The following is a 13,979-nucleotide window of genomic DNA, read 5'->3' as shown; positions in this document are numbered from 1 at the left end:
GTGGGGTCAGCACTGCTCCTCCCGTGAGCAACTCCCACAGCCACCCCCTCAGCTGTAGAGGATGCCTGCCGTGACCAGGGTCACCTCCAGGTCCACATTCCTGCGAGAGCAGAGCAGGGCCACCCTTCAACCAGAGAGGGCTGCACTCACTTGTGTATTCCCCACACTCCGGCCCACTCCCCTAAATCACGTTACCTACCCACCCCGACCCTCGGAGGCATTTGAGTGTGCAACCTGATTCTAGCACGTTCTTCTCACGTCAAGTCAAGAAAATGAAGGACCCAAGAGGAAAGCTCACTTAGACTACCGAGCACCAAGTCTAGCTTCTAAGTTGTCATGCTTCTAGGACCTGGGAGTACTGAGTGGAACTAACCTAACAGCTGAAAGGACATTTCAAGTGGCCTCGCCCCACTAACACAGCCACGTGTCCTTACCCTGCTAGGAATTTCTTTGAGGCTCTACATGTGACACTTAGGGTCTGTCCTCGTCCGTGCAACTAGAGCCCCACTGCGGTCTGGCAAAGGGCACCGATGATTTCATATGGCGGATGCAGGATGGGGAGGGGGGCGTGGGGAGTGCCTGTGAGCCAGAATGTGCTAGATCTAAGGTGTGGAGGGCCTGGGGAGAAGGGAGAGCGAGGAGCAGCAGGGGTGCCACACACTGGGTGACCAGCTGAAGCAGCTCTCCAAGCCCTTTCTTGGGAAGTGGTGAAGTGGTGTCTCCTCTCCTCACCCCTTGGTGCACCCTGCCACCACTCTGGGACCAACCCAAAGCAGGTGACTTGATCATGCCCCCCCAGTGAGACTTTCAGCTTCTTCCTACAAAGCCAAGTCGTCTTCTAGTTCCCCCTGGTGTCCTGTGTCCTCAGCCCCCCACAATTGCAAGGTAAAGCCAGAGTGCAGGAGGGGGCAAAGGGCAGTAAACATTTGACCAGAGCCCAGGGGACTGTCAGCTATGGGCTTAGATCCCCTAAGCTTTTCTCAGGACTGTGATCCCTCAAAGCCTGAGGACTTCTGATGCCACAAAGGCATCACCATGGGACCCCTGCAGCCAGGTCTGACAGAGCCAGGAGCAAGCCCCCACCCCTCTAGGCTGTGTGACCTGGTCACTGGATCACCCACTCTGCAGTCTCCTCCACTTGATTAAGCTTGGACGTCAAACAGTTGTTGAGAGGACCCCACGAGATAATGTACATCTAAAGCTTAACAAAACGTGCAGCCCTGTTGAGTATCCAATATTGGCGACTCTCTGCATCTCTGGGCATCACCACAGGCAGCCTGCCCTTGTCACCTTGCAGGAAAGGAAAAGTAGAAGGGCTGACTTGAGGGTCCATTAGACACCTGGTCTCCCCAGGTTCTGCTGGAAGCAGAAGATGCCCTCCCAGGCCTCCCGATAACCAGCTGAGCTCAGGGAGAGCTGGGGGGAGGCAGGCTGGGCAAAGGCAGAAGACCTCTCTGCTCCACAGCCAGTTTAGTAGCCCGCTGCCCCTCTATCCCAGTTTAGAAACTGGATGGGAAGCCTCTGACCCCAGCTGGGGATCCTGGAGAGGCTGAGACCAGAGGGTCCTCGTCAGCCCAGCAGGTGGCAGGAAAGAGCCCCTCCCAAGCTAGGCTGAGGCCTGAGCGCCCCCTAGTGGGGCCCTGCGGCCTCACACAGACCAAGCTCTGCTAGGACGAGAACAGGCAGGCTCCAGCGTGAAAACGCCCAAGATGGAAAACCAGAGTGGTGGAGGAAGGGGAAATTCTGGAAGAGCCAGGCCCGGGGGGTGAAGGAGCAGGGGAGGGCAGCAGCTCAAGACACGACATCCAGATAGACGAGGCTTTGTGGATGTGAATCAAAGAGGCCTTTCAGCAGAGCGGGATCCTGAAGGCTGCACAGGAAATCAATAACCCCCAAGCAGCCACATCTTCACATCTCAAACCCTCCGGAGCCACAACACTACTTGTAACTCATCAAAGTTTATTATGGCAATTAATTATACAAACATATGGGAGATCCTTCATCCAGTTCAGAAGCACTCAAACCAGTAGAGTCCATTAGTGATTTCTCTTTTTATATAAATAACTTACGAGAAGCAAGCACAATTGGCAAGGAACCGACAGCACTAATGGAGCATCTCATTGCGCGCACACATACCCACTGATGGCATGCGGGCCGGGGAGGGGGCAGGCACCAGAAGGTTGAGTTTCCTCGTTGGCCCCCAGCACCCCATGCCCACCAGATGCTGGGTACTCGAGTAGTGGACATTTCAAGGCACATATGACTTCTAATCAATAGCAGCTCCAGAGTCTGCCCTCGAGACCTGGTTCAAATCTAGAACAACCAAGTTAATGCTTCGCTCATCACACCCCCTTTGGTGTATTGTCATTTTTATTACTGAACATGCTTAAAATCCCCAACGTGCTGGGGGCTGCATGTGGCATGGAGTCACAATCCTTGCCCTTTACATTCTGAAGACAAGAGAGATGCAAAGAAACGGACTCCGACATAGTGATGGTGTTTTAGAAAGCACCACTGGGAGGTTACTGTTAGGGCATCTTTTGATGTCTGTCTTAGGAAGGATACTGGGAGGGGGGAGAGCTACATCAAGGGAGCCAGAGGAAGGGGATGAAGGGAGGAGACTGCTATGAATGAGATTCAAGGCACTGAAGGAGTGGATGGATGGATGGGGAGGGCCTCAGAAAAGTCAACCGGAAGCGGAGGGGCCCAGAGAAGAGAGGGTGGCAGGGAGGCGACCAGCCCTCCACTCCTAAATGAGCCCCGATGTGACGACAATCTCCTGCGCCAGAGCTGCTCCCTCTTCTCCAGCCAGAGGGTCTACGGTGGCCCCCCAGATTTTCCAACTGGCGGCAGCAAGGTCTGGGGTCCACCTTCAGTCCCCACCCTTCTCGCTGCGCTGGCTCTGCTGCTGTGGTTCAAACCAGCAGAGAGGACAAGCTTCTCTGACATCCACCTAGCAGAGTTCAATTATGGCTTGATGTGACTTAAAAGTCATGATGCGTTTTTCCTAACTGTTTTCTCCTTCTGATCCAACCCTAGTTATGGTGTGTGGGGCAGGCCATCCTTGAATGGACCAGATGGACACGAACAGCTGCACTCCTCAGCATGGGTGCCACGAGGAATGTGCCAAATCCCAGGGAGAGGGAGGGAATGAGCAGCGGCCAAAGACCTGGCCACTTTGCCGCCAAGATAACGCTGATTTGGTTCAGGTGCCTGTGAGCGCAGGCACAAGATGTCCACAAACACATGTATCCGCTGGCTCACATCCACGGAGAGCGACTGGACGCCCCGTCTGGCCAGCACCAGAAAGGCGAAAGCCAGTCACTGAAAGGATGCCTTCCCTTCCCCGGGGAGGCCAGTAAGGGCAGTGACATCTGGTGCGGCCAAGCCGGTCACACTGCCTTTCTGGGCCCGCGTGCTCCCAGCCAGGTCCCCCCAAGGCCCTGGTGTGCCGACACAAGTCCACAAGGAGTGCCAACTCCACTTCCAATTTAACCTCGAATCTCGCGTAGGGTGGGCCTAAGGTTGCGGTAGAGGCGGAAGTAGGGAAGGGCCAAGGGCCAGGACTGCGTCTAGTACCCAGGCCAGGCAGGACCCTGAGGTGGTGGAAATCCATAGGGAGGGGCGGGCCCAGGGGGATAGGGTGGCTGAGAGGGGCCTGAGGGCTGGGGCTGGCCTGGGAAACTGGGGAGCTGGGGCTGTGTTGGGTAGGGAGGTATTCCTCCTGGTGAGAGGTAGGGGGTCTGCTGAGGATAACCAGGACTGGGGGCCCGGCTCCCTGCCATGGGGTAGCCGGGGCCAGAGGCACCAGAGGGGGCCACGGGATAGCCCGGCCGGGGCGGGGTGCTCCTCTGTGGGGACCAGGAGTAGCCCGCAGCAGCAGCCCTGGGTCCTGGCTGGACTGATGAGTACGGGGGGCCCAAAGGCCCACTGTAGGAGAAGGAGGGCTGGGACACCACCGGGAAGGGGGCCGGGGGGAGCACGCCTTGGGCGGTGGAGCCCACGGGCATGCTGGGAGACAGGCTGTAGGGCAAAGGGAAGGGAGGCACCGCTGATGACTGCAGTGGCTCTTCGGCCAGAGGTGGCGTTGCCTGCGGGGCTGGGCGAGGTGGGGGTGGCGGGCGGGGAGGAGGGGCGTCACCAGCCGGCTCCTGGGAAGCTCTGGGCTTCCTTATCACGTCCTGGAGCTTCTCCACGCGAACCCGGCGCAGATGTGACAGCGTCCTCATGGAGGAAAAGTTCTCCAGAAACGTTTCCAAGGGCACCTCACCTTCCAGGAACTTCTCAGCCATGGCCTGGAAGACACAAGGTCTGGTGACAACAGGGACCTGCTGGGATCAAGGCCACCCATGTTCCCCAGGTAAAAGATCAGCTGCGGGCCTCCCCTCTCCATGCGCCTCAAGCGCTCCCTGCCTTCTCTGGTCCCCATTTTGGAATTTCTCTTCCCGGCCCTTATTACTGTTGACATATTACACATGCTCGTTTATTTACTCTCTCCCTCACCAGAATGTCAGCTCCTGGAGGGCGGGCAGAGTCTGTCATGGTCACTGCTGTCCCCCGCCCCTGGCATCGTGCCAGGCCCACTGTGGCTACTGCATGTACATGTTGAATGACCGGGGAACACTAGCTACTCGGTTGCTAGTGCAGGCTAGCCCAGGGCCGGGAGGACCTGGAAGCTTCCTTTGCTCAGAGCACGGAGAAGTAGAGAGAGCCAGTCTGCCCACAGAGACTGAAGAGATGCCCAGAGAGAAGCAGGAAAGAGAGACCAGGCAGCCCCAGGAGAAGAGGGGGCTGGGGGCTGGCTTCAGTCCTCAAGGGCTCCCGCCGCACTGCCTTCCATCTGGGTCTGCCAGCTACCGGTGGCCTGGCCGTGAGTCGCCCACTTCTGCTTCAGCTGGTGAGACTGCATTCCTGTCATCTGCATCCAAAAGGCCCTCCACTGGGACTCAAGGCTACTAAAGCACCCTGTCCCACACTTTGTGACAGCCAGTGCTCACTACGAGGGCTCCTGCTCCAGGACTGACACTCTACTCAAGGAAGAGGGGGTGTCAAGGGCCATCTCACCTCCGACTCTTCCTCAATCTTCATGCCTTCGACCTGCAGAAGGTCCAACAAGGTCGCTGGCTGCAGAGCTGAAGAAAATTTCTCTGGAAGGGAAGGTAGGCATTTCAGAAGTGCCTCTCGATGCAGGGTTGGAGGCCAAGGTCTCAGCCAAGGCTCTCCAAGTGTCCTCTGTGTGCACTGAGGTGCTGAGTCTGCTGCAGAGCCCCTTTTGGTCCAGTTCCCTTAGGTCACCTTTCAGAGCAGAGAGGAGCCCAGCCCAGACCTTGGCTGATCTGTCTGCTCGACGCCAGCCTGGGAAGCAAGAGGACTCAGGCTTCGGAGCCCACAGACCCGCCCCGACCCTGTTCTACCTCACAGGGGAAGGTTATTTCACCTGTCTGAGCATCAAGTCCTTCACCATCAAGACCAGGACAGCCCCACCCACTTCCACAGGTGTGTCCCGGGACACAGAGAGCTCAGACCAGCTCTGTAAAGAGCAGAAGCTGAGCTGGCCGAGTCAACAGCAGCAGTGTAGGACACAGGCTCTCTGGACTCAGATCCCAGCTCCACCTCTATCTAGCTGTGTAACCCTGGCCAACTCTTGAATCTCTCTCAGTCTCATTTCTCTCATCTATGAAATGAGAATAACAACAATGCCAACCCTTATATGTCTGTTGTGAAAAAGTGTAAGTAGAGCACTCAGCACAGGGCTGAGGACATGGAGACCCTCAGGAACTGCTGGCCCTGTCCTGTCCTGGGCAAGGGAGAGGGAATCTATCCTTCCAGGCCATTCCAGCAGCTCCCCCAAGTCCAACCTTGAATGCGGACCCTGAGTTAACAGAGGAGCGCCCCCACGGCACACTCCCAGCCATCCCTACCCAGCTTTGCCTTCTGCTCCTGGCACCGCTCCACGAGCTTCCGGAGCTCCTGGTACTTGTCCGAGAGGTTTGAGCGGCTGATCTCCAGGGGACCCTGGAACTCCAGGTTCCGCTCGGCCAGGCTCCGGTTGGTAGCCAGTGCCATCTCCCGTTCCAGCTGCAGGTCCTGGACCTGAAAGAGCAGGACACTTGACCGTAAGAAACACCTCATGGCAGACTGGACCTGGGCTTCTGGAACTCATCACTCACCACAGGGGGACCGGGCAATACCCAGCCTCAACTAGAGTCAGAGGAACCTGGGTTCAAACTCTGAGCAAAGCCCTCTGACGTAGGCACCCCCCGAATCCTTAATCCAACAGCTTGTGTGGTGGATACATGTGGGAAATGGAACTGAAGGCTCTTAGCTTACCCAAGGCCACGTGAGGAGCAGGGGCCAGGCCCACCAGGGGCTGTGCAGAAGTCAGAGGCTTTCCACGAGAGAAGGGACCACAAGTCCCAACCACTTATCCCCAAGATTCAGAGTCGTGAGACCTACTATGAGGTGGACTAAGGTGGCCCAGCCAGGCCACAGGCCAGACACACAATGAGGCCCCCCAATAAAGTTACTCTGAAGATGGAGAAAGCCAGGGCCAGACCGTGATGCTGATTCAGGAGAGACTTGTCCCTGCCTCCTAAGCCACATGTGTGTTCTGCAGAGAAGCTGTGCACATGAATTAATGGATGGGCCCCAAGAACTGGAGGGGAGTCCCCATGGTCAGCAGAGGACTCCCACCAACACAGGCCACCTGTAGCCACCGGAAGCCCTGATGCCAACCTTTGCACCTGGACGTGCCTGCTGAAAGCACTCTCCCAAGCCAAGGAGCACTCTGCCCTCGGCCAGGTCCTGTGCTGTCGTCACCAGTGAGGCGGCAGCCACGGGAACCCTTCCCCACCTGCTCTGACCTGAAGCCCCAACCACGTGCCAGGGCGTCCTCTTTACTGAGAGGAGGGCGGAGCATCAGACCTGCCACCTCGAGACACTAGGGACAATACACCCACAGCACCATGTGGCAGAAGAGAGGACTCAGCACCCACCCAGGGCTCAGGCACAGCCCAGCAAGACCAGCTTCCACACGGGAGCCACCGTGCAGCTTCTCTGCCAGGGTCAGCTCGTGACAAACTGGCTTGTCCCCCACCAGATGCAGACCAGGCATCCTGGATGAGAGGGCTTCAGGGAGGCCTGCCCTCCTGCGGTCCCCAGCCACAGGGCCTCGAGCCTGCGCTTCGTGCTCCAGACTGGGAAGAGGGACGCCACAGCCACCTCCCCCCACAGACACGGCCGCTGGCCACAGACACCCTCCTGAGCCACTCGGCAAGCACAGTGACTCAGGGATGTCAACACCGTGGAGTTTCGATCTCATTTTTATTAGCCATAAAAGCTTTTCTTTACTTCTGTGGCTGACACAGAGTGGGAGGGCTGAAGGCCTCAGCTGCCCCTTGGGGGCCCCAGGGATCCTCAGTGGGCGTGATAGCGGCCCTGCTATCAGTTCCCCTATATTAAACCCAGAATATATGGAGTTAAAACCAAAAACACTCACCCTCTATCCCTGTTTCTCTAAGTTACATTCATATGTAAATATTGGTTTTTTTTTTTAAACTTTTGTATCCCTGAACTTCACAAGGCAGATAGAGACACAAATTGTTAAAAGCCCAGGTGGCCTCAAGCTGGGCTCACACTGAAGTTTTGGCTAATTACCAGTTCTTGAGGTTTGTTACAGGGAAACTGATGTCAAGAAGCTAAAGCTTCTCCGACCTCAACTGCTTGACTCCCTGGCACCAGAATCCACCCTCCACCACAGAGACGGTTGAAGGACACCCACTTGCGATTCCCTTATTTCGCCATCCCCCTCCCTGCCAGCAGCCTCACAAGGCCAACGCAGGCTGGTGGGAAAGCGCTGACCAGCAGGGCCACAGGCTCCCCGTCCCTACCAGCAGCCACATTCCTCACAACCTTTAAAACCCCTTGCCTCCAGTCTTTTGGGGAGACAAGACAAATTTGAGAGCTCTCGTCTCCCAGCTGACGTCACCCGAAATAAAAACTCCTTCCTTGCAATAAGCCTGGTGTTCCAGTTTTATTTGGCCCCTCTTGTGTGGCGGGTAAAGAACCTGGGTATGTACGTGGTAACAGACGTATCCTCTTCATACATCCACTGTCTTTTCCCTGGGTCTCAACCAATAAATCTACGCTGTATCGCTTTCCCCTAAACCTTGTCCCCTCTATTTCTGCCCCCTCGGCCCACAGCCTCCCCCAGTCTTTCTCCATTAGGGCTTCACTATGAAGCCCTCCACCAGTCATTTATGAGAGGTCACTAAGACAGTTCTAGCACCGCGCCCGCCTGCCTCGACGCCACCATTCACTCTTCTACATGGAGAGATGTTCCCACTAACTCTTTTCTCCAAGCAACGTCCACATCCCAAACTAATGAGCTCGCATCCCGCCTCACAGTCCCACAGAGACTCAATTATGCTTCACAGCCCACGAGAGAGAACCTCGTCCATGGCATTCTGAAGTCAAGCAGCTCGCCCTACTTCACGTCCTCTGATCCCATGAGTGTTCTTCCCCTCAGAGAACTCGAATCAATCAGTCAGGCATGGCTGCACACCACAGAATTCAAGTTGCCTTTTGCCCAAGAGGTCGTTCCTGCTCACATTTTCCGAGATTCTGCGCCGTGCCACAGATCCTATCAGCCTCCTGAGCTTGGAGGCCAACTAATTACATTATGTCAAGCTTGCTTCTGTGAAGTGTCGTGCACTCTAGAGCAGGCCTCGGAAGGTTCAAGAAACACTTGGTGCTTCCTATGTGACAGACGCAGAATGGAAGATGAAGGAGTGAGGACGTGCGCTGAGCCCGGCGCCGTGCCAGCTCAGAGCCCGGCCCTGGCAGGGCTCATGGCCTAATTAACCATTTGAGTCGGCCTTGGAGCTTAACCAAGACAAGCTTTGCATCACGCCCTCACTGAACGAGCTCAGGGCGGCAGGACGGGCCACAGGGAATCCCCGGACCTCTCCTCACACCCTGTCCCATACTCCCGCCCCTGCAGCCCCAGCACAGATGGCTCATCTGAGTGGAGGGGTGGTGGGGGGCAGCGAGAACACGAGCAAGGGAGCACATCCACCCTGTGTGTCCCCCTTACAGCGAGGGACATGCTCTGGGGAGGAGGAAGTAGGAGGAGCTGGGTGGGGTGGCTTCCTTTTTTTGGCAGCATATTGTGTATGCACAGACGACACACCACAGCTGTTCATCAGCAGAAATAAAAACACATTCCAAATGCAAATCAAATGAGCTTGGTATTAAATGTGGCTGTGTCTCTCCTTAGTTTAGGGGCAGCAGGCGGTAGCTTCCAGAGCAGTCGCCAGGCTGCAGCCACTCGAGGTGTGACTGTGAGTATAGCCAGCGCTGTGGCCACATCCAGTCGCCTGACCTCTCCTACCTCGCAGGGGAGTCGCAGGGTCGAGGAGACGTGGAGACAGGGAAAGCCCTTTATAAAGTGTACAGCCCCGTACGTTCAGGAGGGTTATTTCATTCCCAGGAGGACTGTGATGAGGAGCTGAGACGATTAGGTGCCAGTTATGGTAGGAAACGGGGTCAAACAGGAGATGAGCCTATATCCCAGCCCAAGAATGGCCCCTCCTGGAGATGCAGGGCCAGGTGAGGCCCTTGGGGAAAGGCAGCTACAAGACAGTACAGTACATTCAGGAACTGCCTCCAGATTCAGGCCAGGACGGTATGTGGGGGCTCCTGGGGTACGTGGGTCCCTGGGAGGCACCAGAGGCCTGAGTTCACGTGGGGGCCCCAGGCTCCCCAGCACTGCCCCTAGAACTCTCAGAGGGCCCAGGAACGACACTGAGACCTCAGAGGCTCCTCAGGCTAGATCCAGGGTGAAGGCCACAGAAAAGGGAGACAACCTTGGCCCAAACTCCCAGAAAGCAAGCGTCCTTAAGCAGGCGTCAGTCCCATCTGCTGGCCTTTCTTTGGCCCCATGACACCCTTCCTCTACCTCAGGGGACTCCTGGGCCAGCTGGTCAATGGCCTCCGGGTCATTCTGCATCGCCTCCAGCTCCTCCAGGGTCTTGTCTTTCAGCGTCTCCATCTTTCCCTGTGAACACAGAACGACACTGAAGTGAGGAAGGGGCAGCTCGGGGGGAAGGACCCCCGAGCCCACATATATTATCTGTCATAGACAAACTGGAGTTTCCCAAGGATGCTTTCACTCCACAGGGAGGCTTGAGGGGCAAGAGTCCCACTGAGCACATTCCGGCCACCCTGGCCATCCCCTGTCCCCAGGGAGACCAAGGAGAGGCTCCTTCCACCCAAACTGTGAACAGCAGGATACGTGAAATCACTCGGCAGCCAGAGGCAAAACCAAGATTCCTCATGATGTTAGATGAAGCTCCCCAAGGAGCAGATAGGAAGGGGCAGGAGGAGAGAGCCAGGCAACCCGGGACAGAGACTAAATCTGGCCCGGGGCCGCCTGCGAGCCCTGATGCCAGCACACCCTCTGGTAGGTGTCTATTTCTGTCTGAACCAGAAATACACTCAACCTTCACACTTGGGACTCTGTGGGCTCCAACATCACAGGCTCGAGTGTGTCGCTGATTGTTATATTTAGTACACTGACAACCTCGGGTTTCCCTCAAGTATTCTCTGCACTGTGGTCCTCTCCGCAGGCCACAAACACGGGCTGTCACATGCACGCCTCCTCGCCAGGGAACAAAAAAAAAAACCCCTAGGCAATCAGAAGAAGAAGAAATTGACTGACCCGAATAGAATGTCTGCTCTGACACAAGAGCTGGGGTCAGCATTCCTCTCCCTGTCACTCTGCCCAGAGGGACATCGATCAACCGTCTGTGTGACAGAGGGGTCACAGCGAGGCCCCAGGAGGGAGCCCCAGGGACTGAGAAGAGGCAGCACAAGCATACGCAGGACTAGCTTCCTTTCTGCTGGCAGGATCCAATGTTTTTATCTTTTCTAGATGTGTGTGTTACGGCTTTAATGTAGGTTTTTCTCATTACCAAGGTTATGCTAGTTTTTAAAAGATTCCAACACTATAGAATCTGGAGGCGCCCACACCCCCGCACCAGTGCTCTGCTTGAGTGACCAGCACCAACGACTCGGCCAAGAAGGCATTCTGGAATCAAGGACCAGGGTTAAAACTGTGTGGCCAGAAGCAATCTTCTCTGGGTCTCAGTTTCCCCATCTCTAATAGGAAGGGAATAGCGTCTCCAGGGCCATCAGAAAGATGACAAGAGAACTGATAATAGTGACAAGTTTGCCAGGAAAGTCCTGGTTTACTCCTCAGGTCCTGGTGTGGCTATTAATGGTGTCCCTTTTCATGCTCAAAAGTGTTCCAGTTTAGGCAACAAATTATACGGTCACCTTACTGATAAAGAGCTATCCAAACAGGGTCACCACCACTATCTGTTCTCTCCTGAGGGGTGAATGTAGCCCCCAACCTCTAAGGCAAGGAACGCCTGGTTTTGGGGTCCACCGGGGGCTGTTCGCTGAAAACGCGGGTGCCCCAGCCCTGCCCGCAGAGCTCCACGGCAGTGAGCCAGGGCGTGGCCCAGAAATCCAGAGATTTCTCCTGGAGATGCTGATGCAGCTGATCCGGGGCAAGATTCTGAGAGAGACCATAGCTCCTTGCTAGTCCTGGGACAGTGGAGACCCCCGCTTACTGAGCACCGCAGTGTGAGTTTTAGATGCGCTGTTGAGGGGGCGCAATCAGGTGGGATCAGAAAGGTTACAAACGGCAGAGTCAAATTCAAACCTGCACTCTGTCCACACCTTACCCTGCTGCTCCAAACCCTTGGTCTAAAAGTTGGGGCACGGGAAGAGCAGACTGCACAGGCCCTGGAAAGGAACAGAACCCCAAAGGTACACTGCAAACCGAGTGAGTCTGCCACGAGCAGGAGGAACTGAGCAACATTCTGAAGATCTGAAACATGTTAGGGGCATGGGCTGGGTCAGACAGACCTAGTCTGAGTCCCGGGCCCTGCCACTTACCAGCTGTGGGACCTCACACAAGTGGAACCTCCCTGGGCCTCAGGCTCTTCATCTGTAAAATGGGTTGGTGCAAGGTTCAATGAGATAACGCAGGCAAAGCAGCGGTTTAGCGTGAGGCCTGGCCTGGAACAAACGCTGGCGAAAGACTCCAACATCACAGAAATTATTTATTTGTTACTAAGGCCTCCAGCACGGCCCAGCTGAGAACCTGCTGGGCTGCAGCAGCAGCAGCACCCAGTCCAGCCTCGCCCAGGGAGGGACCTGCCACAGAATAGGGTGTCTGCTCCCTCCCGCTGAGTCAGGGCTGAGCATAGAGATACCCCTGGGCCAAGGATGGACGCTCCAGTGGGGACAGCTGGCCGACCACACACAATCAGCACGGTTAGCAGTGCCATCTGCGAAGGTCCCGGCGGATCCAGATACACTCTCACACTCAGCGAGGTTTCCACGCACCCACCGGGAGAGCCCTGGGCAGAGCCACAATTCCCCAGGACGGGCACCAACTTTTCTTTCAACCACCCACCAGGGGACGTGTCGTGCTCCATGCTCGACAAGTACCACACTTCGGGCAGCACAGCCTTGAGAACAGATCACACACTTTTTTGTCTCAGGACACCTCTCGCTCCTGACATTACTGACGACCCCAGAGAGATTTCACTTACGTGGATTTTAGCTACTAATATTTACTGTATTAGAAATTAAAAGTGAGAAATTTTTAAAACACAAGAATAGACAAGCACACACACTAGCTGCCAGAATGATGTCATGTCGTGTACCCTCTGAAAACTCCACTGTACACTCATTCGAGAAAGAGAGTAAAAAAGGAAAATAACGTCTCAGATTATGAAAATCGTTCCAACCTCATGGAGGGCCTGAAAGGGTCTCAGAGACCCCCAGGGGTCCCTGGAACACACTTTGAGAACCACTGGCCTAGATGTTAGGAGAATGGACTCTGGAGCCAGACTGCCTGGGTTTGAATCCCGGCTCTGCCACCTACTAGCTGTGTTATTTCATCTCTTTGTGCCTCAGTTTCTCCATCTGTAAAACAGAGCAGTGCCTGGAACACAGTAAGTGCTACATATATGCCATTACGAAGACCCTCATAACCACCTTACGCAGTGAGTACCGCTATTATCCCACCTCACAGAGGAGGCTGACAGAGGTACCCAAGGTCACCAGGCTAGGAGGTGGCAGTGCCCTAACCAATCCAGGGTGTTTCTCACCATGTACATCAGAATCACTGGAGTCCTTGTTTAAAGCCAGAGTTCCACGGCCTCCTCTAGACCCAGAACTTCAGCATCTCCAGGGCTCTTAATTTAACTTTTAATGAAGTTTTCATTTTAACTAAGCTAGCCGCGTCACACCAGCTTGGCATCTATTGTCTTACTCTGCCCTTCCTCTAGCACTCTGAGGGAACTCAGGTGGGCATAGGCTCATCTGAGGGAGGAAAAGCAAAGACCCTGGGAGAGGAAGGGATTTATTTGTCAACCAGTGTCTGCAGAGGCAGGATGAGAATGCAGGGGCTCAATGCCCTGTGTGGTCTCTACTGAGTGAGTCTCTGCCAGGACCCCGAATGCACTTCCCTCTGAGTGCCTATGGCTTGGCCCATACAGGCACGGTGGGACCAGGCCCACAAGACAGGGGTCCTTCTCTCCAGGATTTAAGCTCCAGGTTTGCAGCCCCATGACAATAAGTATCACCAACCGGGACGGCGACAGACGTGGCTACCACGTTGTCAAGCCCAACCAGCAGAACATTGAGGCTACAGCTCTCGAGAAGATAGCCCACGCTCTGGCCAACTCCACAGGGAGATTCACATGAAGAGCGTGCCTGCTACAATCTCAGGCTTCTAACAGGCCAGGAGACCCACACTCCACGAGGCCGAGGCAGGGAAGGCCGAGGGTGGGTCTGCGCTGGGCCCTGCGGCCCAGGAGGCACCGGGAGCTTACCTGAGCAGGACCCGCCCTACAGCTAACTGAGAGGACTAGCCTCCCTGATGGGCCTGCCCTCGCCAG

The 13,979-nt window shown here is 55.7% G+C and overlaps 1 protein-coding gene across 6 annotated transcripts in view; it reads right to left on the bottom strand.

Moving 5' to 3' along the window:
- Positions 1–1,939: 1,939 nt before the first annotated feature.
- The window catches only part of VPS37C (VPS37C subunit of ESCRT-I), a 28,371-nt gene continuing 16,331 nt past the window's right edge, over positions 1,940–13,979 (bottom strand). For 3 of the 6 annotated variants that reach the window (XM_058526742.1, XM_058526744.1, XM_058526738.1), the window contains exons 2-5: positions 9,959–10,057; positions 5,922–6,093; positions 5,065–5,147; positions 1,940–4,295 (exon numbers count right to left, since the gene is read on the bottom strand). In XM_058526742.1, the coding sequence (XP_058382725.1) occupies positions 3,573–4,295; positions 5,065–5,147; positions 5,922–6,093; positions 9,959–10,051 (1,071 nt within the window). In that variant the 5' untranslated portion in view covers positions 10,052–10,057 and the 3' untranslated portion in view covers positions 1,940–3,572. Of the gene's footprint in view, positions 4,296–5,064; positions 5,148–5,921; positions 6,094–9,958; positions 10,058–11,964; positions 12,111–13,979 lie in introns of all 6 variants that reach the window. The other 3 variants (XM_058526740.1, XM_058526741.1, XM_058526739.1) reach the window with 2 other exon arrangements.

The sequence above is a fragment of the Diceros bicornis genome, chromosome 31 (assembly GCF_020826845.1).
Source record: "Diceros bicornis minor isolate mBicDic1 chromosome 31, mDicBic1.mat.cur, whole genome shotgun sequence".
Classification (NCBI taxonomy): domain Eukaryota; kingdom Metazoa; phylum Chordata; class Mammalia; order Perissodactyla; family Rhinocerotidae; genus Diceros; species Diceros bicornis.
Note: the sequence above shows the minus strand (reverse complement) of the source record. Positions and strands in the feature narration are given on the sequence as shown.